Source organism: Varroa destructor, unplaced genomic scaffold, assembly GCF_002443255.2.
Source record: "Varroa destructor unplaced genomic scaffold, Vdes_3.0 BEIS01000002.1, whole genome shotgun sequence".
Classification (NCBI taxonomy): domain Eukaryota; kingdom Metazoa; phylum Arthropoda; class Arachnida; order Mesostigmata; family Varroidae; genus Varroa; species Varroa destructor.
This window is the reverse complement of record NW_019211455.1, coordinates 42,703,125-42,729,713: the sequence shown is the minus strand read 5'-3', so window position 1 is coordinate 42,729,713 and position 26,589 is coordinate 42,703,125. Positions and strand designations below refer to the sequence as shown.

Genomic DNA, 26,589 nt, shown 5'->3' with positions numbered 1-26,589 from the left:
CTAGGCACACTAGTTCTAAATCATTCTCAATTATCGTATGGGGTGGCTAACAGAGGAATTTGTTTGCATGCATATAGGTGTATGGTGGCTGAGTTAAGATGTGTTTGTTGTCTGTTGTTTCTGATGTTGTTTTTCGTACGTTCCAATATTTACAACGACATGTTCTGTTAATTGTCAAAGGAAATACAGCTGGTATTCACTAGAACGGTTTAGTCATAGGAGGAGAACGTGTTCGACACACAGACGGACCTTTCGTTAATAAATGCATCTCGAACAGTAGCTGTATCGCTATTGAGTGTGGCTTTACGACGTCTGGCCATTCCATCCCGGGGCAAATCAAGCTAGATTAGACCTATGGATCTGTTATATGTATACGTAATTACAATATAGAAAGTTCAAATAAAGGACAGCAGCTTTTGATCATGGGTTTATGGGTTGATTTCGTTTATCGGAGAAGCTCTGCAGCCACGGACTCACATACGAGAACGGCCAACTTCGTGCTAAAAGAATTGACAAACAGCCCGATAGACTCTAAATGAACTAATTTCGTCCTCCGGCGGCGACACTCGCCCATCAAAGGTTCTAACAATACGATATGTACAACTTTACGTTTTCGACGAATCTTTATCATTGTACCTATCCAGTGAATGGGGCAATTTTGACCTATTCTAAAGATGGCCGCAACATCGTTCAGAGCCTCTATATAATTCTAACTGGTATCTTTTATGTGTTTTACTGTAGCACATTACGTTTCAATTGTCGATCGGGATGCGCCGTCCGCGAGCTGTCGGTTGCTACAATCACCCCGATGTAAATGGAGGCGCAGAAGATCATCTGCAAAGCGATCTGCCACTCACTGGTGACTCCGTCCAGAAGGTGCCTTCTCTCTCGGATCTGTCCGACGATAGTTCTCCTGGTAAGCACAATGTGAACAACAACAACAACAACAACAACAACTACACAATTAAGCTTGTAAAACAGGTCTGATGGTTTTCGTAACTATACTGTGAAAAGTCGACGTGATAACTTTAAACGACGTCAAACTTAACATTTATCACAGTTAGAATACTGTGGCCGAAGGACAAAGTCTATTTATGGTCGGAAGGATCAAGAAGGGGCTATGCTCAATCCAGACCAAGGCGATTTCTGAGCATCAGGAACAATAGTATAGGGCATACGAAGAAATTTGCACATTTTTCATAGGTTTTCTGGCGGAGCCGGTATCCTCCGCTATTGTAGACAGGGGAGATGCGAACAAAGCTGGACAAATTGTCTCTAAATCAAACTGAATTTGTCTAATACATTGTGGCAGGTTCGTTACTTCTCGGTACATTCACAAAAAAAAGAATACGATTCGTCTTTATGTAAATCGAGTTTGAGAGTTCTTTTTAGTAAAGCAACATGAACCCAAATTAAAATTATCATATTGACCCACAGTGAACGACACCCCCTCGAGCCTTGTGCTGTTTCTAATTCAGCTAGACGATATGCGTTTCGTTAAGAAAACCAGGTCCATCGGATGACTGTCCAATGCATGAGAAAGCCGTCCGTCCCTCCGTTTGCCTGCCTTCAAAAAGGTGCCATATAGGGCAAATATTTATCTTATAGCTTTATTCAACTGCACATCAGTACAACTACTAGATCAAACTAACCGTTAGATCCATCCCGCTTTACAAATCTCCTGTCGCCTATGGTGTCGAAACAACTCCGAAGGAAAAATTGGCAGCTAGGCGCCAGATCTATTTACGAGAAACGTAACAGTCTAGAGGACGTGAGTCATTTATATGCTGTATTGCCTAGACGAGAGACGGACCACTTTTTGCCACACCCAAGCGTGAGCGCTCACGAGATAAGCAAATCGTATGGGATCTAGATCGTACCTAAGCCAAGACAAATCAGTGTCAGCAATCAGAAATACTACCAGTTGCTCTAGTAGCCGTCGTAAAGCGCACGCCTTCGTAGTAACAACACGGGGCGCGTCACTGGGCCGGCGCACAATTATTGCGGACTGAGGAAAACGCCTTGAAAATAAAGCAAAAAAATTATCAGACGATTTGTAAGTCAAATGATATTAATAAGATTGGATCAACGACTGAAAGATGGCGACGGACGATATTTACGTGAAGTTTTCATAAAGGACTTTCTCTTCTGACGGTGCTTCGTTCGACGTTGACATCGATCTACAGCCGGTGGAACACCTGCGAGCTTCGAAAAGAACCAAAGTTTATCTTCGAAAGTGAACAGGTTGCAAAAAAAAAGGTCCATTATTAACAAAAAAAGAACAAAAAATGCAAAAACTTAACTTTGGCAAATTATACGATTGTATAAATTAAGAGAGTTACAATATATTGTGAAGGAACAAACATTTTAACATTTCGAGTCCTAGGTGTACGGCTGCTTCGTTCATACTGCTAGCTTCAGTAGGCAAATGGGTCACCACTACATCAGTTTCTATAGCCTAAGCTATACTAGCAGAGTTCTCAGACGTGTTATGATGACCACGGGTGGCTAACTGTTTGCTCATCCACGACATTAAAGATGATGCTTTTAATGTCGGATGAGGCCAACATTACCCATTGATATCTTACTACTAGCGACTGGATATGGGCTATTTTATAAGTAACTCAGAAGACTGTGATACGATAAAACGGGATGAGTTTTCTCTTTTTTAACAGTACACTTAATTAGTCATAGCCTATTAATGTATACTAGTGAGTGTGACAGTTAGTCTATCATTAAACATCACAAATTTTCTATCGGCTTTTAAGTATCGCTACCAATGAAACCGACGCTTTATTTAACGATAAATAGCCTAAGCAAGTAAACGGATTGACTAGTAAATGTACATAGCAGGGCATTTAGATGCCAATTGATTGTATCCAGATAAAAAAAGAAGAATAACTTTTTTAGGAAGTTCAAAGCTCTACTTAGAAGTACGAGACAGACCAGCAAACCTCCCACCGCTTCGTGAATACTATAAGCCAGCTCTAGATGGCCTGTTGAATAGGTTTGTGATGCCGTGAGACTGGTGTAAACTAACCTTCTATAGTTCGAAAGAACATCGATATTGATTTTCTCATAAACTCAGACTAATACATTATGGAAGAGTGCACGGTTATTATGCATACGATTAGGGTATCAAAGAGTAAATATACATTTTTCTGTACATACACTCGTTGTCGTTTTTGAAGTGAGTCGTGTTTTTCGCACTAACTTAGCCCCAACGCCTCTGTTACCGGTTGGGGGTTGTTCATCCCCTTGTGGAGACCATTCATTCGCGAATGAAAGCGATGCTGCGCGAAGCGTGAGTAGATCCAGCTAGTGAAGCATACTTATTTTATGACCGTATTTCTGCAACAGTGCAGTGGCATCTAGTTAGAGACAATGTACGTTCGAAATAGTTCGATTTGTGCTGGAAGAGGAAGCGATGCAATGTCAACGAGTCGAAGTGTTCACGTTGAAATTTGGAGCCGCAAACGATTGACCAGCGACTCGATCTGCTTCGTGACAGACGATATAAGCCGTCAAGGTTAATTCAGTGTTTCTTTTCAAGCGTGCTTTTTCCTACTTTGTTGACGTAGGTTGGAACTTGGCGCAGTAGCACGAGGCTGGTTATTGTGCCCCCTGCTGGTGCAATCTCACTCATTGATCTCCAGTGCCATTTTCTGCAATTACACCAAACGATAGCCACTATCCACATGCGTTAGGACAATGTAATTTCTCTTGTTGCGCGTTGGCCTGGAATTTGAATGGATAAAACAGGCCGCTATCGCCTTAGTGAGGCATAGCTGCTGCTGACAGCTAACTGTCCCTGGGATAAACTATTGTCTAGGGTTTCGGCTGGGTTTGAAATTTATACTTTACCTTCGCTAAATGTGCATAGGTTAAACACGTTGCCACCGTTCAAGTCCGTTTATGCTTCGGGAAGCTAACTAGATGACGCCAGTATTTACAAATGCTCATTCTCGCTAGTCTTGCCAGTTGGATTCGCTAGACCTGGTTGAACCTAAGTGTTGCAGATACTTGCCAAAACCCAAGAAACCTGCTTCGAAAACTTGCTTGTTGTAACTTTATTAAGTGGTGATCCGTTAGTTATGACGGATACCCATTGAGACACATACGTTATTGCCTGCTTTTTCCATGGATCAATCGTATCACGTCGAGGAGCGGAAATCTCGCATTTTTAACTAGCATCCATCTTATTCCTAATAATAACAATAACTTACCTGAACACTAGACTAGTTAGCTTAGAGGAGAGCTTAAAGCATCTATCGGGCTAGTTCATTATCAGGCCAAAAGTAGGCATTTGGCTAATAGTCAACGAATAGTAGCCTAAATATTTTGTTTAAATGGAAAAATATATCGATACATCGTAGATGAATGTATTTTTTGAGTTATACTTGTATATAAAAAAAAAAATAGAGATTTTTTAAATAAACGAATGAAGTCTTCAAACGTTATATTGTTTCTTTGAAATAACGCTTAGTATCGCTATCCAGAAAAAAAGCTGAAATTCGTTATTGAAACTCTATAGAAAATCGCGTGGCCGCTGAGAAATGATGTCATTGACTTAACCGATATTCAAAATAAAGTAAAAAGACGTTTCATCAATTATCAATCAATCAATCAATCAACTTTATTTCACATATCTGTTACGTTGCGTAGAGAACAGACAGGTGATGGAATTAGAATTAGGGCAGATTAGTTTGTCCTTAGACGCTTTCAGTGTTCTCCTCTACCTCGTTCATCACATGTGCCCGCTATTCTAAATAGTTCCAGCTATCATTCAGGGTAAATCTCAGAATCGATTCACTGTTACACACATCTACCTTTACCAGCAATTGTCCCATCAGTAGCATACCGGTCTACTTAAAAAAGGGTTCACATAGGGGCAAACATCGACTGTAAGGGTTACAGTGTTTTCCGTTTTCTTAGTAGACACACACGAGTCTGCTCTGATATTCCTTAGTTTTCACACCGATGCTATTCTATGCGCATGTTCTGTCGTCCTGCAGAGACAACCTAAGGTCTAACTATTTGACACGGGCAAATTTTCCATTCCGAAAAAACTAGCAGCGCTAATGAAATGAGCGGCCATTTTATGATAAATGATCTATGAAAAATCAACAAATGCGTGCCTCCATATGTGCATCTATCTTTAATCACGCTGGTTCCTTATAATTATTTCCCGCATTTACACAATACTCATATAGTAAGTTGCCCAGGTACTTTTCTTGTTTTCAGTCCAATTCAGCTGCTTGTTCTTCTAGCTTTAACACGGTTAGATTGGGCTGTTCGCGCTGGCGCTAGTAACGGCTACCCCGTCTAACCATAAGCGAAAATTGCCCCGGAGTCCACCTCACGTTCTCATTGAGTCCACCTACTTCGCTGTGGTCGGTTACTAGACGAATACGTGTATATATATATATATATATATATATATACGATGTAAAATGAAGATTCTCAACCTGTCATGCGATTTTCTCGGTAAATTGTCAACAGGCTTTTGACCCATTCTGTAATTACATTTGTTCGTGACACTTCCTGCGTAAGCTTCCGCCAACAATCCATCATCGCTGAAGCATTTCCCGCAGTCCCATGAAACTCGTTTCCCATAGCTGATTGTGATCAATGCGCATTAACTACGAAAGAAAGAAAGAAAGGGGGGCATTATAAGGATAAAAATGGAGTAAAAGCACTTCGCCTCTAGTTAAAGTGCTTCACTCCATAATCCTTTGTCCATTATATTAAAAAATTACTAGCGCGAGCTTCTATTTTTCTTAATCCAAGCAACTCGTTATGGTTATAGGTTCGTAAATGTTACGTCCAGCTTCATTGAGATTAGAGCACGTGCCAACAGTTATCACATTAACCCATTTTCCAGTTGCTTTATGAGTGTGATCTAGCATAAACGAGGTTGATTCTTGTTACCGATAGCTTGCTTCCTAAGTGAAAGCTAGAAACATAATATAAATATAGTATTATGCCAAAAGTATAGCCCTTGTCGGTAAATCTGAGGAGTGCTAGCTTGAGCACGATTGTGTAATATAACTACATGACATCAAGGTGGACATCGCAACGTACAGAGTTCTAAGTGAGAGAAGCCTTGGGGGGATGGGTTTTTTTTTTAATCATCATGAAATTTGAATTCTTTGATCCAACCCATCATCGCTATGAGGCCATCGTCATACAAGGTCCAGCTTCCCATTTCTGTTACGTGGGTGACCCTGAAGAGCTCCGCAAAATGTTACTGTTACAGCAAGAAGAAACGTATGTATTATAGATCAGTGTTTTCATTAGGAATTTAGACAACCCATTCGAGTTATTCGAATGTCGTGACGGACACAGCTGAACGTAAAGTTCCGTGTTCAGTTTCATTGATACGTTAGTTAGCAATGGAAAACCTTGCTAGCCTAAGCTGTGTTGTTGATATTTTTGTTATATACATAGTCGAATCTTGTTCGGCTTTATGATTATATCAGTCACGGTTTATTTCGTTTGCTTACCAGTAGGAGGGTAACGGGAGGATAATTAAATGCTTGCTTTTTCCACTTCGGCAACAGAAAAACAATACAAAACCAGATCTGTTGAAAGCCGAAAACACAAACCAGCCGGGTGCGATCCACGCGATATAACAATATAGTTGAGAAAAAAAAAAACAAAAAAAACACAGAAAACCGGCTTCGATATAGTACAAAATGTGTGCCTTCTCGAAATATCGCTGGTCACTATCGATTTTACTGGACGTTTCATTTGTCGACTTTTCCGGTAAAATGCAAGTACAAATATATGCTAATGGATATAGCTAACGTAAACTTCGCTGAATACGGCGGCTTCGGTCACGGATCTTTTAGGGTAACCGCTGTCGCTAACGGCCATTTAATAACACGTTTTTATTAAAGGACATGCCTATAAATCAAGTACAGGCTAGGTTGAAAATAATGACGCTCCGTTTGCATACATACACACATATTGTTATGCTGTATAGATCCATATACACAATTTCAATGATATAATTTTATTGTCGTAGTAGAGAGATTTTGCCTCCGAGTCGACATATAGGCGTTTATGCTTTGCATTAAATAAGGAGCTGTTTGCGCTGTATATTATAGATAAGACGAGTTCCGTATTTCAGCTATATGGGCGTGCCCTCGACACGTTTGCCTTCAATATCTACAATGACTGGGACGCAGGTTTTCTGCTATCCAACGGTAAAAAGCAGCTCCGTTCAGATGATCGGAACTTTCGTCCTTAGGTGACGAGTTCTGCTGAGTCCCTTAAGCCTGTATGGGGCCTGTTCCCGAACCAGGTATTTTTAACCATCGAAGTTGCTTGCCATAATGTCTCGTTACTGATTTTTCCGTTCGGTTCCATTTGCCTCGATGACCTATTTCTTCGTGGTTTATCCATCTATACCAAGCTCCTGTTAGTCATGAACGTTCGGAACGAGTACGTTCCCAGTTTTTCTCAGTGGCCTCTGTTACATCTAGGTAACGAGCAACGCATCTTCTCATCTGTGCCCGACATACTAGTTGACACACGTTTTGCTGGGTAGGCAGGCAGGCTGGCAGGCAAGCACCGTCCTTTCGAAGTAATATCAAACATATCCCAAACCATGGCCCAAGCTGATAAAGGGGTCCAGGGTTTAGTGGGTGAGAGTCCCACAGTACCGGACAAAGCACAGTCAATGATGTCCGGTCTGCATAATGCATTTGCCCTTAACCTCCAAAAAAAGGCAAGCACCGTCCACCAAAAACAACGGTTACATCTTAACGGCCCAGGTTGTACACTTTCCCACCGTGTTTGATCTAATATCAATGTGCAACTTGTAGCCCATCAGTAAATATTGCCTGCCTCGTTTGTATGTATTTCCATATAGAGAAACAACTGCGCGTTGAGAATAATCGCACCTATCGCCGATTTCAAACGAGCCCCGTCATTCCGTCATTGGCATTTCCAGCTTTCACAAAACACCACAGCCGTCAGGGGCTGCCTGAGACGTGTTTTGTGCTATGACGTATCTATAGTTCCCTGTTGCCTGCGGTTTGTAAGGGTTCACACCCTTTTTGAAGCTAGTATCGTTTTTTCGGCCCACCAGTACCCAAATGGTTGTCCACAGGAAATTGAAAAACTGACAAAACAAGCATTTCTGGGATTAGAAATTCAAGCCTCAGATGATTTGGGGACATCGTTGGACTGCAATCGCTGCTAGTTAACAGGTTGGTAACAGGAGACGCGTGGTTCTTGCAAGACTAGCGTTAATAGGATCGTTTTAAATAGCTGCCTAGTATTTAGTAGAATCGATGTAGAGGCAAGTAGACATCAAGATCGGCGGATGCAGCTTGTTTAGACCTTGGATTTTCCAGCTGAGAAATCGAAAACCGTGTCTATTGGATTTTTAGCCAGCTTGTGTTTTTTTTTCAATTGCTCTTTTGTGTATAGAAAAACACTACTACAGGTGTAGGTTTGATTCGTGGTTGATGCCTATACCTTCAATTTCGATAGTATTTTTAGAACCCATAGGCCCAGCAAAAACTCGTTCTCCTCAAACGACACCACATTAAGATTTCAGCATGTCCCTGTAGGTGACGCAAGCTAATATAGGATTTGTTGATAGCTTGTAAGCACGTGGATGTATCTACGCTCGACATGAATCTATGGGCTTATCGACATCGTGTGGGTTTAAATCTAGCACGTCAAGCTCCTAAGTCTATCCACTACAATTCTTTTTAATGAAAAATAAAAAAGATTAAGGTAACACGCGGTTTGCACGAATTGCCAGCTTTTTAGCGACGGCTATTCTGATGCGGCGGCGCAGGATTTACAATTTTGCTTAATGAATTATTGCCCCCATTTGGCAGAGCCAAGTATTGTCAGACGCTTTCTAAACCCCGGCTGTACTGCCCTCGCAACTTATAGTTGTCTTTCATTAGCACAGAAAGTAGATACACATGCTGAATATATAATTACAATGTGTTTTCTAATCTCAATGCTGGAGACCTTCCCGTCGACATTTCGAATCTTCCGACCTTGGATCTCGACAGCGTCGAAAAACACGACATGAGTAGGTCCAAGAGGAAATAAATTGTCCCATGCTTTCTTCGGAGTTAGGTATTTACCAGATGGTACTAAGCTGGCCGGCAGACTACGCAGCTTCCATTATATATACTATTTGCTTTTTAATTTCAGGGATAAATGTTATTTCCAATAACGAGTATTTAATCCGATACTTTTCCACGGTATAGTATTTTGCTGATGTGTACATGCCCGAAATAATCCCATACCGATTTTCTAAAATAAAGAACATCGTCCTATGGCTTGAACGACATATTCCTTAGCAGACCACCAAAGCCTGAAGGTAATTCTAAAACAATTCTTAAATACCCTACAAATTTTATACCCATGTACAGTAAAACAATGAGCATTCCGGTATACATGAGCGGACGTCGAGTAGAGCTAGCAATGGCTGTCGCCTGGCCGATCCTTGATCTATTTATTGGTGAAACAGTCATGATCAAACGTTGTCATTATGATCAGTCAACTGATCCAACACGGACGGTTACCCTGCTATACTATGCTTCGGTGTATCTTTATTCGCTGCTGATCTGTCAGTTTCTCCAGCCAGCCGACCACCCGATGCCGATTTCGTTTCGTCTTTTGGCCCGATCCGAGATTGAGCTCTGATCAGTATTGCAACGGTCGCTTTATCATAGAGAGAAATCCAGTTCAATCCGGTGTTGTGTTGTCATAGGCACTTGTCCTTTTAACGCACACGGTAGCGCGCTGCGCAGTCCACTTCACAGTCGTTCGCGGTGTTGATCCGGCGTTCAACTAATCGGAGCAAAACGGTCCAATCCAAGATCAGATCGGTATACCGAGGCCAATAGTTCAATGTTACATTGGCCTTATGCTGATTAGCCGTTGCCCATTGCCTGTTCATGTTGAACCCTTCATTTAGGCACAAAGTATGTCTCGCACGTCATAGTCACGAATTACTTGACATAAATGAACGGCAAACGCGTCCAGAACGATCTTCGAGGTAGGCGGTACCGAGCGGTACGAACTCGATTGAGCTGTAGGAGTGTGTCATATCGCGAAACGATTGACTGTGGTTGATATTTACATTCATATTGCTGCCGCCCCGGTCAATCTGCACGACAGAATCTGCGACAGGTTCCGTTCTTACCACACCACGAAATCTCCATCGCACTCCATCTTTGGCCGACCGCACGCTCAAGCAGACCGAAATCGTGGCCCTGTTAGCGACACTATGCGAGATCGCTAACGGAATCTAGAACGAAAACAACACAAATTAGCGAACTTGGTGAAAAGAAACGACAGCTTTATTATTGCTGATCACGGCCGAAACGACCAGTTACTGAGCACAACAGCCGTAACAACAACAGCAACAATAACAATCGCAATAACAAGACCGTTCAGCAATAGGTTGGCGTTAGCCTTTCGTCAAGAAAGCCAGTAATTTCTGCGGTAAACTTCAGATCGAATACGTATCGATTTTTCGATGGCATTTAGCTCGCAGACGTAGCACCAGTATGAAAAGTTTTTTTTGTTTTTTTTTTTTTGTTTTGAGAAATGCGAATGTATGCGCGAGATTGTGGGTCGATGTGTTTCGCAATGGCTGTAGCGGCTTATCGTATAGAGCCGTTCTCAAAAAGCTTTTCTCTCGCTGCAAACGAGACGGTCGAATGAGATAAATGTTATTAACAAAGAAGAAAGCATTCGGCCTGTGCGATTAGATTAGCGCGTCAGCAGAGCTATATCAGTAAATCGAGGGTGTTATGGAATCCGTTCATTGGGCGGTTCGCGGGGAAGTAAAATGTGTCGGAAGAGATAGCCCTTTGTGTTCTAATAGTGTGATAACTTTTTTTGTAATTATAGACTCTCCGACACTATTGCTTAAGTACATTCTCCATTTATTTTTTTGCGAGAACAAGTTTTCGTAGTCTCACGTTTGTTCTTCTCGACAGCATCGACAACCCGGCTTGTGGGCGAGGCTAGCAGGAGCAACCTTTACTGAGCGTCTATGGGTTTTCCTTTGGCAGCCCAGTGAAGCCTGTCTGTGTTTTGCAAATATGGTTGTGGCACACTTTGATTACGTACCTATAATAGGGTTGTCGCTCCTATACGTTATAAAGGTTATGCCTATGAGAAAAGGTTTCGATGATGATTAATAGTTTTTGATGGCGTTAATGGTGGCGACCGTATGTGGCTCGGAGCGAACAACGCGTCTGATAAGGGGCAACGGCACTAGAGGCCAACGTATAGACGTAAGTCGAAATCCGAGGCTGATCTTTCTTTCAGTTTTACAATAGGTATTTTCTTGCGACTACGACAAGTCGCATTGCGGTAAGGGTCGAAAGTCGCTGTCATAATTGACGGATCTTCGACGTACCTCCGTCACGTTGCAGTATAATTATTTTGTTGTTAAAACCTTTTTTTGTGCTTAATACAGACCCGCGCTGTACCGGCTAGGCTGGCAGAAAAGTAAAACGCGATTGATCCAGTTATACATGTACCCTGTCTAAGTATACTACATATAGGAAAGGTATTATTGTATATAACCTCCCCCCGAAACTCATGCGCTTGGTGTTAATAAATGAACCTTCATATGAGCGAAAGCATCCAGATACGAGACGGATTTGTAGCTTACGGATGAATCTATGTATGTACCCTACGTAGACTGCGTCAAACGAAAAGGCGCTCCTCAAGGCAGAAGTCATGAATGCACTCGTCTTCCTCATACTGGTGCACGCTGCCACGACGCTCGCTCGAAGAGTCGACGCCCAAAGGTGTTGAATATATTTGTTTTTTTCTGGCTACGCTCTGACATTCGCACGGCATTTTGCCATTTCGCGCGCGTCATATACGTGGTAGATGTCTGCATACGTTTAACACTGCAGTGATTTGTAGTATTACTAGCCCCAGTTACATGCGACGGGCCTCCCATATAATCGAATCCTTTTTCAGAGAAGAAACGACACGAAACCTATTTTCCCGTGGGCAAATCACGGGTTTGAACGCTTGTCGCAATGGAAATATAACCGATGTTTGTTGAAAACCACTTGATCATCCATCATCTCTTCGCACTACGTGCGGACTTTCGAGGAGGTGTATGTGGGAGTGATTCCCATAAACAGATTCAGCTGTCGTTTTGGTCGTTACAGGTAAACACGGTACTGGGTCGTTGTTCGAGGGGCGCATATCTAGATGCGTAAAAGATAAAGTACCTGTGGAGCCGCCATATATTTTTCGTTAGGCTTTACCTACGCCCTACTACATCGTGTCTCTGAGCGAACGCTACAGGGCACTGGGTACAAGGAATTCATCCATTGTTCCTGTGTGTTCGATGGGCATCCTGTACGTGTGGTACATCCTGTGCCAACGAGATCACCGGTTTAAAACTGGTCCTTCGATCGACAAGAACAGGGCAAAATTTAGTTCGGTGACCGAATTCGCTTATTTAAGCTTTGCGTCAAACATGTCGGCCAACGGGAAATACCGACGGAAGCCAGGTTTGTTGTATCGTCATTGTCACTCGACCAGCAATAGCTGGGTATAATTGCTGTTCTATGCGGTATGCAAAAGGGAGATTCGCCCAGATGGACATGAGTCCGCTGGGAAACAGTGGCAGTCTGCCCACTCATAATAGGGACAGCCTGAGCCTTGTGAGAGTTATCTAATCGATATCTAAGCAGATGTTAGCAAATTTTCTATATACAGCGTAGTCTTGAAAGGACTACTTTTCATAGAAAATATATTGGATCGATAGTAGGTTGTTGTTTGCTTGCGCGTGCGTGAAACTTCTGTTCCCTATGTGCATTCATAGAAAGATAGCTTAATATCGCATGATCAAACTACCTAGGCACTGCTCAGGTCGGTGAAGCGCCTCGGGCAATGCCAGCAAAATAAGCCCCCGAGTTCCTTTACTTCACCTCCTATTTCTTGCACCCTAATCAATAACAGCCATGGTTTGCTACTCTTGAGATTCTCATCGGTCGCAGTTTCGAATACGCTGTTTGCTTTTGCGGACCGAATCGCTCGTACCCTAAAGCCATGTCCTATCCGGTATTTAAATCTGACAATACCCCTGAAATAACTCACAAAGTCGAAACTGATCGAAAGCTGAAGGCGGTTCGCCATTAGATTTGGCTGGTTTCTCCCATGAAAGAGCTCAGGTGCGTTGCCAGTGTAATAACAATGACACGGTTAAGAAGGCAGTTGGAAGCGTCATACTCCATATTCTCAGCAACAGGTTCAACGTCCGATCTAGTGGCAGGCATATGTAGTCCATACTAAATAGTAATATAGGAACGCTAAATCGATACGAAGGAGTTTCCGCAGGCCTACCGCCCGAAACTTTTGCATAGTTTGATTATAACACTTAATTCGGGCATGGAACAGAATATTTGTCGCTATTACATAATAAGAAGAATGACACTATTACACATGATAGCGCAGACGCTGAATATGTGTGTATCACTGGTTGAATTTACCCGGTTTACTCCGACAATGAGGACCTGCAAAAATAACTGCCGGTCGTAGGATCGATATGGTGGTCAGAAGGAGCCTCCCGACGCCAATGACAACGAACTGATAATGCCGTCCTCTGTGTAGGTAGACGAACGGGTCGCACTTCACTGTCCACTTCAAGCTTGACTAATGTAACTCCTTGACCAGCCGTCACGGCATACGTTCGAATGGCTTCGCCGGCGTAAGTCATCGTAGAACCGGTGGCTGCATTCAATACGGACGGCAGTCAAACGGACTAGTCTGCATATGGTACATTAGCCGAAGACAAATGTTCGACTATCAATATGTTAGTCTTTTTTTTTTTGATGTTGTGTATTGTGTCACATGAAAGGGGCAGGGCTTGGAGTAAGGCCTGTTGCCGAACAGATCAAAATCGTCACTCAACCAACCAATCATCTTGCTAGCAAGCTAAGAGGACGTACCTAAAAACGCGATATGTCCTTTGATTTTTACAAGGAGATGTAACCAAGCCATCACCGGCAGGAATGCTGCGTGGACACACCGTCGCTCGATGCCATTCAACAAAACCGTTGACCCACAGCTATCAAAACAGCTTTGAAACGCCTATTGCAAGTACAGATGAAGCTTCGGACCCAACTCGACTAAAGAGGCCGTACCCGGGCGTCATGTATCGGTGGCGTTAAGACCAATCTACGGTCAACGTCAACTATAAACCTGCAACCTAAAACCACTGAAAAAAAAATGCAGAATCCGAAGTGAGCAGATCGATTCATAAAAACACACTAGCCAGGCCCTCCTCACGAAATGTTTCATGGTAGCGAAGTCAGTGCCGGCGATGAAGAAGTGCTAGTCCTTCACGATGAAGAATGATATCTCAGGAAGGACAAAAACGTAGGAGATCACGTACCAACAGCGTACGTTACTGACGGCAAGCGACCAAAACGGTGTAAACGAAACCTCGTATTTTTATACGGTCTCAAATCGTACTACAGGTACAGTTAGTATTTACGAACCGTAGTCGACAAAGAAAACCGATCTACATATATACGGGGATAGTGGCTCAGCTTTGACAACTGTGCCAGCCGCTGGTAAAAATCCTTTGAAAACGGTGCCCTAGCAAGCATTCATCGAAGATCGGGTGCATGGCTGGCAACATATGGTCTACTGGAGAAAGCATGTTCGTATTTATATCAGCAATCCATTTGAGATGTTTCTTTTCATACAACGGTTTAATACGAACACCCGAAGTAGATTAATAAAACAAATACCCGCTTAGGACCAGGCGCAACGAGAAGTGTTAATTCAACAATGATAGTAAGACAATTCTGAAACACTGACTAAAGTCCTATGCCACGGCGGAAAATACTCCCTGGTTGTAGGGCTTGCAATCTGTACACAAGATTTATATACTAACTTCTGAAAAAAGGGCGTCCAACGTACCAAGCGGGGCAAGAGTAAGCTCATGGTGGCGAAACACGTAGGCATACAATAAACAAGTGCTTTGCCTATAAATATGAAACGAGCAAGCTTGGAGTTGAAGTAGCATCCATATCAGCTTTCAGAGCCCACTTGCTTCCCCAACAAAAGCCTACCTTTGCTGTCTCTAAACATTAATTTTTTTTTAAATTTGCCTTTTTCCCATTCTGTACGTCCGTGTAAGCAGTTCAATATAAGCATTATTATTTACAAGCAATATCATCCTAGCTGTTATTGTAATGGTATCGAAAGACCTGCATATTGACGCTGAGTGTTTTCTCATGCCAGATTTTGAAACCAGAAAATAGCGGCCATCGGGCATACCCAATCTGAAGTATTGGCCGAGCGTTCTTCTCTGATGCCATTGGAGCGTCTCCAACCTGTTGCCAACTAAGCGGTGCAATGAACGCTTCCACAAAACACGCCATGACTAAATATGCCCTTGCAAATTATCGGCACTTTCTCCCCATGATGTAATTGCTATTAAAAGTGTGATTTTATCGGCTTTCCTGTTCAGATCGGGCGTGAACGAAATACGCGAATTATGCGACTCAGAGATAGATATCACTGCCTCGCAAACATCCTTAAATTTGACCACCACTTTTCGCCTACGGCAAGTCTCGATGACTTCGACACTGACGCTATCAGCGGCGTCGCATCATACACGCGTTGCAGGACCACGCAGAGAGGACGGCGAATGAGCTCCGACGTCGTCCGGAAAATACCCAAAGCTCTCTAGATCGACTCTGTCATTTCGCCATTCTCGCTATATTTCGTTGCTTTTATTTTTATGGATTATAATTTAGACTTATCCGTCATGTCGTTCGTTTCGGGACTCGATGACCGATCGTAGCCATTAAAACGATCTGCTTTCAACAGCGGCGCTTGGTTGTTCCAAGTAATGCTTCAACGGATCGATTATTACATATAAATATGTCCAATATCCTGTCGGAACAATTTGCTCTATTGACTATTACCCCCCCCCCCCCATCGCAGAAAGCTGACGAAAAAGCATGTTGATCAATCTCGCCGTTAAATTTTAGCGCGTATCCGTGAATTGGTCTGCCTTTTAGTGATGTTCTATTTTGCTCTTCTGTTTTGTCGCGCGGATCAACTGTAAACACCTACGAGCAAGCGTAGACCGGTAGGAAATGTCTCATTGATAGTCGAAGATACGGCATGCGGTTTTCCAAGAGAAGATATTTTAAATGAAGGAATAACATCCTCAAATAGACACAAGCGTACATCTATATTAAATCTCATATCCGGTATCCAACGTTTCCTAGACGTTTAAATTATTTATTATTTTTATTAGAATTTTGCTTCTTCAACGCGTGCACGCCAATCAACTGCGGTTTGTAATCAATAATCGAATGAATGAAACGGTGACAAGTACTGCCAGACAGGTACAATGCGGTTCTATCCGAAAGCAGTGGAGGCGGAACAAGGCAACCCAACAGATGTGCATCTCAGCGAGTCTCTGCAAACTTACATTTGTCCTGTGTCCTGTGATGTCCTTCTAGTAGTTCTACTATGGAACGGGGTTAAATGGCAACGATAACAACCGACGCCGTCTACGTGCGGCATATATGCGTTATGTATAAAAAAGAAAACGTTTGGTGAATCAAGGATTAAACTTCTCGGTCATATAGCGTCTTGGTAAAGTGATCTTTCGTCTCCACAGAGGTGGCAGGCCATTGTAATGTCGAATAAACGTAACACGTAATCGGTCTACGGCCCGCCAACGCATCGCCTGCAGGAAGATATCACTGGTAAATGGCGAACTCACCAACCTGTTTAGATTCGATACCACATCTTATACACTGCTACGCCCTATACGTTCCATTACTCATACGTTTATTAGCGAGAGCGGTTATTCAGCAACTTTCGCTGTCGCAGTCATAACCGTTGGATCGCGTAAAAAGTGATCCGGCCTGTGGCTTTTTCGTCGTCTAGGTCCATTGCGTTCCACTGATTCGTTATGATCACTTTTACGACGACAACGACTTTCCATGCTACCTATTGTAACTACCTTGACACTCCGTTTCCGTGGCCGAGCTTCAATAGATCCGCGCTCAGTGCACAGCATCAGGATTATCAACATTGGCCACTTCTGTGTTAGCCAAGAGTCGTTTTAGCTCCCTGTATGACTGACTGACCTGCTTCTACGATGTCCATAGAATAGAAAATCACCATTCATGGGGCTAAGCAGACACACGCGTAGTCGCATATAGCATCCAATATTAGTCTCAGCAGAAGTAAATCTTGGCGTTAGAGGTAGCTGTAATCGCCTTCTTCGTACCTGACTGGCCGGCCATCTGTCCTAGATTCCCACGTTACTCCCGTGGTATCTAGACCGCATGGCGCACAACATCAAGCAACAGCCATCTTGCTCCAGTCCGCTAGATAGACAAACCAACATGTAACACAGCCGATCACCATCATTGGTCGAAAACCGCTATTTGCACGACGGCCAGAACACCTCCTGGCTCGAGACCAAAAAAGAGGACACCATCTTCTGTCCGCCTTCGCATATGCACATGGGGATGTATGGGACACGTTGGGGGTAAACGGGGGTAGACAGAAAACGAGCCAACCGAGATAGTCCTCGGCCGGCAAAGCACTCTGTGACTGAGCACAGATAGCGCTCACCCATCTCTGCCATGCATATGCAGGTAGAGGGTCCACCATGAAATGTCGATGGTGCAGGCAAACGGGTACGATCAAGAAACCTGAACGAACACGAGGACTATCGAACACCAGATGACCTAGGCCAGGACTTGTTGTTTAGACGGCATTTTGTTTCTCGAGAGAAACAGAGTAAGGTTTGCGCTGACACCACTTTCCCTTAGCGACGTCGCGAGATGTGACCCCTAAGCCGAGGGGTCTAAACAGACGAGAAGCCTCGGTTAAATGCTTTCACTTGTTTGATAACATGAAAAAGACGAAGAGCGAAGCAAGTGCATTTGTCTACGAGTCGTAGGTGATTTTGTTTCGACTGTTACGTTTCTTTTTTTTAATGGACACGGCTGTACATACGCGCGTATCTATGGATAACTGGGATCCATGTTTAAATAGTGCTTTACAGTTAATCTCCTGCATGGGACAACTGGGCCGAGAAGGTACCGAACGATGGGATAAGCAACTGAAGATCTAGGGAGCTTCGGTGACAGTTTTAGATATAAGAGAAAAACGGGGACGTTTTTCTTTTATATATAAATAGGCAAGACGAAATCGCACTATGTTTCTTGTTGTCCTTATGTATATGCATAACATAATACAACATTGACGCGACGAAATCCATCGGTTAACTTGTTCGTACCGTAGGTCACACGTGCTAACAAACCTTCCCAGCTAAAGTTTCTCCAAGTGAAGCCCGGTGCTTGACCGCATCTACGATACGACGCCAGGTGCTATCCAATCAGAAGGTGTATTTATCTGGGCGATTCGCATGTGGCCAGCCCAATGTTTCCATACGAACAAGTTGTTAGCCTAAATAAATTCGTGAGTTGGGCGTAGGTGGTTTTTGTGATTTTGGTACCGTGGAACGGGTAACAGCTTTTCTCATTGAGTTGGTCACAGAGCTCGCGTACATTAGTTGTAGCTCGCCATATTTGGGTATGAATAAAATCTATCGAAGGTCTGGCCTGCGATATCTACGATGATCAATACGAGACAATATAAAGAGTTACTGTGATGTGTGCATTTCGTGTCGTTGTCCTCTCTGAGATTTTCTTTCCTTTTTTTAAATGTTTGTAGTTCTATATATATATATATATATATATATATATAGAGTTTAGGACAAAGGAAATAATTCAGCCTTCCAATAACGTGCAACTGTATCGCCAAAATAGCTCACTGATTTAGTAATGGAAATGACAGAAGAAGCACTGCATTCTTAATTTAGTCTTATACGTACTATCGTATCGCATCTGTACTTTTTACAAAATCTTCTCGAACCTGTGTATTTATTTTAATTTTTAAATAAATTCATAGTTACTTGTGACGTACTAGACCTCCTACAATGACGGCTGTCACCTGTAGCCGAAAAATTGCCTTTCAACCATCAAAAGAATCAAAAATGTATTTATAGCTTTATCAGATGTCCTCCCTCTCAAACCGGTGACACGCATCTGTAACCTACTTTTTTAAGCGCACTAGGAGATTAGAAATCCTGTGGTAGTGGTCGAGTGACAAATTTCTGCAATGTCCTAATTAACCACTTGTTTACCAAAAACGATTTAAACCCGAAGGGAAATGGCCGTTGAAGTTCTGAAAACTGTAATTTCTAGTAATCTTGCGCAGGAGCAAATACGCTAAAGTTATTTTTTTTTTCCTATTTATGCTAGGAAACAACCGCCGACATGTTTGGCTCTATCTTTTACGCACACCTACCATTCATTTCTAGGAAGCTTGCAGTATGTCACATTTTGTGACTCCCACTGTATATATAAACGTATGAATCTCAACACGCTTATAATGAAATGACTCGCGTTGTTAGTTAATCATTGAGTCGTCGTCAGTAAGCACGAATCTTCCAACAATGGCAACTGCCACTCATAGAAGAATAGAGGAGATGTGTTTTATGTACCCGTAAGGCAATAGCAAGTACACGATTGCCAGAACGAAAATTGACAGCGACACCGTATCGTCGAGACGGTACAGCGGTGGTGTTCCAGCTCAGAAAACGGGTCGGCGGCAATCTTTGTGGTTTTAGAGAGATGATGGGATGAAGGCATAAGAACAAAGATTAGCTGAGTCCGTCATTTGCCGCCTGGGATAGGACAAATTCGAATGACAAGTGTACAACTTTGTCATAGTGAAATGACCCAGTTTGGACGATGCTGTTACAAAAGGGAATGAGTTTGGGTTAAATTTGTCCTAATACTTGCCAATATATATATATCAGAGAGCCTATCATTCTGTTCTGTACCGCTGAGGCGAACTATTCAATTTGCCTGTCTACATCAGATGGGCAAATTACTGAGGCCTAAAGTATTTGAATAATTATGGGTAATAAAATTTGATATAATCACTGACAATGATTAGCAAATACTAAGAGGCATGTGGTAGTTGCAAGACGCATCGTTGCACACAGGTTTACTGTATGTAAACTTTCTCAAAACCTAGCTATTTTCTGTGTCGGCTTCGTCGGAAAAACGTCAAGTTCAACATGACTCTATAGCCGCTGTTACATGAAAATAGGCCTAACTGCTTTTCCCGTGGATATAATTGACACAACATACATTCCCATATAATCTCCTGAATAACTTACCGATATGCACAGATGCACAACAGTAAGTGATAGGTAGACGTAATCCCATAGTAACGGCCAACTAGATAGCCTTACAGCTTGGCGGGTGCCCAGTGATTTTCACATATATATATATATATATATATATATATATATATATATATATTTTTTTTTTTTTTTTTTTTTTTTTTTAATTTAAATGAAGTCAAATTGACGTATCAGTGATAAGAATAGTAAACTCTCTCTTTTCATGTTTGTAGCGCTGTTGAGGAAGATGTCCATATGACGTTTCGCCCCTCGCTAAGGCCCTTCTCAAAAATCGTCACGATATCACAGGCGCACGAAAGCCTGCTGACTCTAATGCACTCTAAGTTCATTCTATCGATTCTTGCTCTAAAAAGGTGGACGCTTGTACACGTACAACAAGTTAAGTTACGAGTTGCAGCAAGGGACAACCAAACTTTTCTGTTTGTATCCTTCCAAAAATTATAGAACGTTGTCTTTATTATTATAACTATACAACAAAAAAATGCCTTTTTTGTTATTTTTGATAGGTTGGCTCGAACGTAGGTAGGCAGACACTGATAAACTGCCGATAGCTTATTATACTTACGTAACTTATAGAGGTAAACAAACTTATATTATTAGATGTTAGGAGATTTAATCAAAAAGGCAATGCGTCATATTAACTAAATCAGTCGGCTTCTTCCTTTTGACCCGATTTTCGCATTGGCTTATGGGCGCATCAATATTATTTGTACAGATACTGTTTTCATTGAATCTGGGTTAAGATACACGAAGCGATTCTAATGTAAAGCTCACGCTTGTCCAGCAATGGTTTAACGAAACAATTACGAAACGAAAACATAAAAAAAGCGTCATTATTACAATGAATGTACACTTTATGAATAGAAGAAAAATTTCTAACGACTCGTGTTTGGGGCGAATACTGGGATAGAAAAACAAAAAAACAAAAAAAAAAATTGCGTTATTACAGTAACGATGCCAACAAAACCGCTTACTGGCGGTTCAGTCTATATGGCTGCTATTTGTTCACACCTAATTATATACTGCTTGATTAAATTAGATTGTTTCTATGGGATCGAACCCTAGCCCTTTTCTGACATAAACCAAACAATGATTTGTTATGAAAGCTACATGCTCTTGATGATGCCGGTATATAATTACGTATTGCGGTATCGTACAATTTCCATTCTGGCGTATTTTCTGTTAAAATTAACTTTACTAAGTCGATTTAACGTCAATGTTTGTGCGCGAGAACCCCGGCCGCTTCGACTTCGTTAGCAAGAGGTATTGATTTTGGTGTTACTTCACAATTTGTACAACTGAAACCGGAACGTCCCACTTGAAAATGGCTTCGTACAGTTTAACTATATATATATATATAAGCGAATTTTCCAGAATTTATTTCTATTTCTGCTTTCTGGCCGGGTGTATGGATCGATTGTGGGAAGCGGGTCTTGGTCGATCTTTCAGAGCAATGTCACAAAGAAAGTGCCTGTGAATAGATAACGCACGTCAAAGACGCGAAAGAAAACTATATTAGAACATGTTATGTTTTACTGAGAATTACGCTAACGCCATTTGATTTAATGCGGTCGTTTTTATACCTACCTGTATATTGAGTGGATCATTATCATGAATTTATTCAATACACCTTCTTTCAATAAGTGGGCAAAATGTTTTAATAAACAGACTGTTTTATTGATGCGTAGGTGAGCTTTTTCAGATCTGAGACTACAACGTTTCGGACCTAATGTCCAGATATCAGCCCTTGAATATTAACTTAGTCTTCACAAAGTCGTATCATGTGCTACGTAAATAGTAAACGAGATAAAAACGACCGCTTCGTGTCGGTCGTGAAGTGTAAATTTATTCGTTTCTAATAAGACATTGCATCGACGCCAACTTCAATAAGGCCAGAAATAGTTACTCCTTTTAAGCTGCTAACTTAGCTCTAATCCCACGGCTTGCCTCGTTTAGGCCAATTCATTCGTTCCACATGAGCCGTGATCATGAGTCATTTACTTCAGGGCAACTTCGTAAGCGGTGGCATAGTTTTAAGACCGAACTGAGCCCCGCGGCTCCCTGAGCCAATCTTTAAGAAGCTGTAATATCTTATTGTAATTTAAGAAAGTCATCTTCCTCCATCGAACTGAATTTATACACCGGAGAGTTTTGATGCTAGTTTATGACAAGGCCGTGAAACAATAGCTTCCCGAGCTATAACCATTTAAGTGTCTCTCGATTCGCTGGTTTAATTTATTTGCCAATAGCTTGGCGAAGATCGCTCTTCGATGTTACGTAGCGATTTGCCCTTCGTTTGCTGGCATACATTTCTTGGTCTATACGAATGTCGGAACAGAAATAATGGGTTTCACAACCCATTTGTCTGCTATTCATCATTTAACTAGTATTAAATGTGCAAAATTATTCATGGATTAAAAGTGTAGCTGTTCATCATTGTTAATCACGCCAGCAATGATAGTCACAGCAGACATACAGAGTCTCGTTAACGATCAATGCGGTAGGATCGTATTGCGTCACGTTCTTGTCGAAGGCAGAACCGCTAACATAAACGTGTCCATTAATTGACGCAGCTCATTGTCCACTTCGTCATAATGTAGACAGGTCCGTCACTGCCGTTGGAATCGGGTGGGTTGGGAAGCGAAGTTGACTGGGGTCGTGTTTCTCCCTTGAGCACAGTAACTTAGCGGACCGGTAAGCGAGCAAACCTTTGAATAGCAGCAGTATAGACGCAAGGCGTTTCTGTTCGCCTCGTCTTCTGCATAGCTCCCCATTCAGTGGTTTCCCTTCTTATAAATGTGTGAGATGTGTGCCCCAAATAATGCTGTGAACACAGTCATTTCGACTAGTGCTATCACTATTGGCGTTGTTACGACGGATGCTGCCACCACTTTTCATTTCTGCCGCTGTGCCTTCTACTGAGTAACAAGCCCACTGGCACTTTCTCCCTTACCCTGTAACTGTTTCGACCGCGTACGGCAGACAAAATCCAGAAGCTGGTGCTCCATCGCTGTGCTTCTATTGTCCTTCGTCCTTCATTCACAGCGCATGAGTGCCGCTTGTAATTACGTCTAATACAACAAGTTGTCCTTGGGGAAGTCACCCTTTTCGACTTCTGTCGTGTCAGAAGCGTAAGGCAGAGAAAGAAGGAATTCAAAAAACAGTCTGCTAGACAGGAAATGGAAAAGACGACGATCACGATGAGAACAAAGGCCGCGTGAAGCTCGCTAGCAGGATAGAAAGGCGAGAGACCAATCTCTTGGCTAACCACTAGTACATATCATATATAGTTGCATCACCTCTATGATGTTTCCTAATAACAATAACAATATAAGCAAGGGGCTGCGACTGTCCCATACGATGCGATTCGTATAGTACGGCTCTGCTTATCGTCTCACGACGACCGACTGAGTTAGCTGGAATAACGTATGAGGCCAATTGTTGTTAACGTTAATCAGCCGTAACGTGCTAAAGAAATGCGTCCCATAACGTTTGCCTATAGATACGCACGAAGGATTATTGTCATGTCCCATTACTACCGCTGGCCAAAGTTTGAGCATGTCTTAAGTAATTGGCCTCTGCTAAATCTGAACGCTTCCTTGTTGAGATCGCGTCTAGAAAACTAAATGAGATTACATAATAGAGCAAAAAGGATATTCCGGTATTTATAGATAATTAGAGGTAATGAACTATAACGTAGTAGCAATCGGCTAAGCGGCGTATCACAGCAGGTAAACGAATAGGCGGCCAGCACCTCCAACATAATAAAAATTCTAAGCTTTCTATGTACGCTGTGCCATTGTACCGATCACCGATTATGGCAACAGGCAAACGAGTGAAAAAAGCGCAAAATCGTTTTATGCTCTTGGTAAAATTACAGTTATTTGTAATTGCAATGTTTGTATAGGTGAACGATGTTTCTCATCAGTGTCTTCAGATACGAAAATACTGGGCGACTGAAAATGCCCAAACGAAACCCTTAATGGCGCCTGATCTGGTCGTCGAGAGGAAAGCTAAGATCATTACAGCCCAATAGACAATAGCTAACTTGCGGTACGGCGGCGTGGGGCATCTATAGACTAACAAAATGATACGGATAGATTAAACCCGGCTTGATGCCTCAGCTTGACGATCTAAAGTTAAAAAACACACATGAAGCTTGACGAACGGATCTCTTTGCGTATAGTGAACTATGCCCTATTGCGCACGTCGTGCGTTCAGTCTAATTTGAATGAATAACATCGTTTCATTAGAAAAATATCAACGTCAGGCATGATCGATATGACTATTGCTTTGGACCGACGTTAGTCTTGAGAACCGCAAGAGAGGGAAAAGCACCATTCTTCAAATACGGGCAAGAGGCAACAACAAAGTAAAGAAACCATGCTGTTCTCGATCCGTGGTCTTTTGTAACGTAAACATATTATGTAATCCATTAGCTATTCATTTGCCACCCGCAAGCGCAATAAAAGTAATTGTCATTCCCCGAACAAACAATTTGCCCTCGCATTTTTCAGTACCATCACCGTAGGCAGTTGTGTCGAATCGTGACGGGCGTAACCCCGTGAGTAGTATCAGTTCGAAATGAATGGTGGTATCCTTTCATAATCTGTGGCTGCAGCCGTTCGGCACTGGTACCTAGAGTAGGTACCAGTAGTGGTAGTAACAGTAGAGTAGGTCTGATACAGAGGCTCACTGAGGTCGAGGAAATAGTCTTTAGATTCAATCTACCGGAGATTAGAAGAAGGATAGAAAAACCAAAAAGAAACGGGCTAGGAACAAGACCACGCTGTGAGTCACCGGTTTCAGTATAAACAGTTCATCAACAGCGTACTAATAATAATAATTAAATGCAGGAAAAAAGTATCAACCATTCTACTAGTTTAAATATCTATATATATAAATAAAGGTATAAATATCATCATATAGTTGGTTACTAACTAACATATTGTCGTATTAGCTTGGCTGCCGAAGGCTCTAGGTGAGAAGACGGGTAGGGGTCGCTGGCTTAAAGCTCACCGATGACATTTTCTATAATAATAATAATAATATATATTAATATAATAACAATATAATTATGGATCAGGAGTGATTAAATAAGGAAACAAATTGTTAACGTTAATTATTATTGAAGAGCGATCTACACTCTCTATCAATATCGTTGTTATAGAATTATATATATATATATATATATATATATATATATATATATAATTACGTGAAAACAGGCTGTTCTTTGGGTAGGAAAAGTGGAATAAGCATTGGACTGCAACGCCCTGACAAGTTCGCGTGGGAGGACTCTGTTGAGGAAAAATGAGGTATAAATGAAGCGTCGCCGGGTGGGGTAAAGCTCTAGACGCCGTCGGCCCCGTAGAAATGACGTAACGCCAATAGAAAAAGTCAGTTTTTTTGATTACCGCTATTAACATTATTAAGCTCGTAACAACAAGGTGTTTGCTATTGAGTACGATGGAGAAATACGCTGAATGATTTAGCATGAGAGTGAAAAGGCTGGCATTTGGTTTAATATACGTATGATTAGCTATCGCCCTTTAAAACAATCTTCGTGATAGATAATTCATCCTCTTGTTAAGCTATAAAGCCTGAACACGATAACGTCATATTCATTGCGTTGGTCATAGCGATGGCTTAATTCCTGCTACAGAATATAAAGACCAGGCCCAATGGTATCACTTTTGCAATAGGGGTCCCATGTAAGTGCACCTGCATGCTCGGTTAACTTCGTTCTACTGCGTGACATCTATATGGACACAACTGTTACCAAAAACGCATTATCACTTCGATGCAATAAACTCGTGAAGCGACAAACCCTCGACACGATGATCCATGAGCGACAGCGAAAGGGCCATCGTCAAAGGCGACCCTGACGCTGCTGACGTTAAATGCTTTCTTACTTTACGCGACCCAAACGTCGCTTATCCGTTCGTCTCGGATGTGAAGAACGGCGTCCTGTGATTTTGTCCATCGGACCGCTGCTGTTTGTGAAGTTGTTCCCATTGCTCCAAGAGGTAGTGCTGTCACTACACACCAAAGTTCCCACTATACAAAGAGCGAACGAATCAACCTATGAGTGGACAAGTTCATAAATGAATGAACTCGCCGATGCTTACTAGGCCAGGATTGATGGTAGATTGAACGATTGAGAGTTCTGTATCTGGTCGAACATTGAGAACAACTGTCGTTCTCCATCTAATCCTTACTGTTCTCCTGTGATGGTTACCCCTTTGAAAAACCTATCTGCCGTATATAATAGGATGGAGCAAAATACTGCCAAGGAC

At 42.1% G+C, this 26,589-nt stretch overlaps 1 protein-coding gene across 4 annotated transcripts in view; it reads left to right on the top strand.

Moving 5' to 3' along the window:
- LOC111245950 (protein c-ets-1-A-like) overlaps positions 1–26,589 on the top strand; it is a 166,979-nt gene that overhangs the window by 42,225 nt on the left and 98,165 nt on the right. For all 4 annotated transcript variants that reach the window (XM_086981802.1, XM_086981803.1, XM_022794995.2 and 1 more), the window contains one exon: positions 742–916. In XM_086981802.1, the coding sequence (XP_086837928.1) occupies positions 769–916 (148 nt within the window). In that variant the 5' untranslated portion in view covers positions 742–768. The remainder of the gene's footprint in view (positions 1–741; positions 917–26,589) is intronic.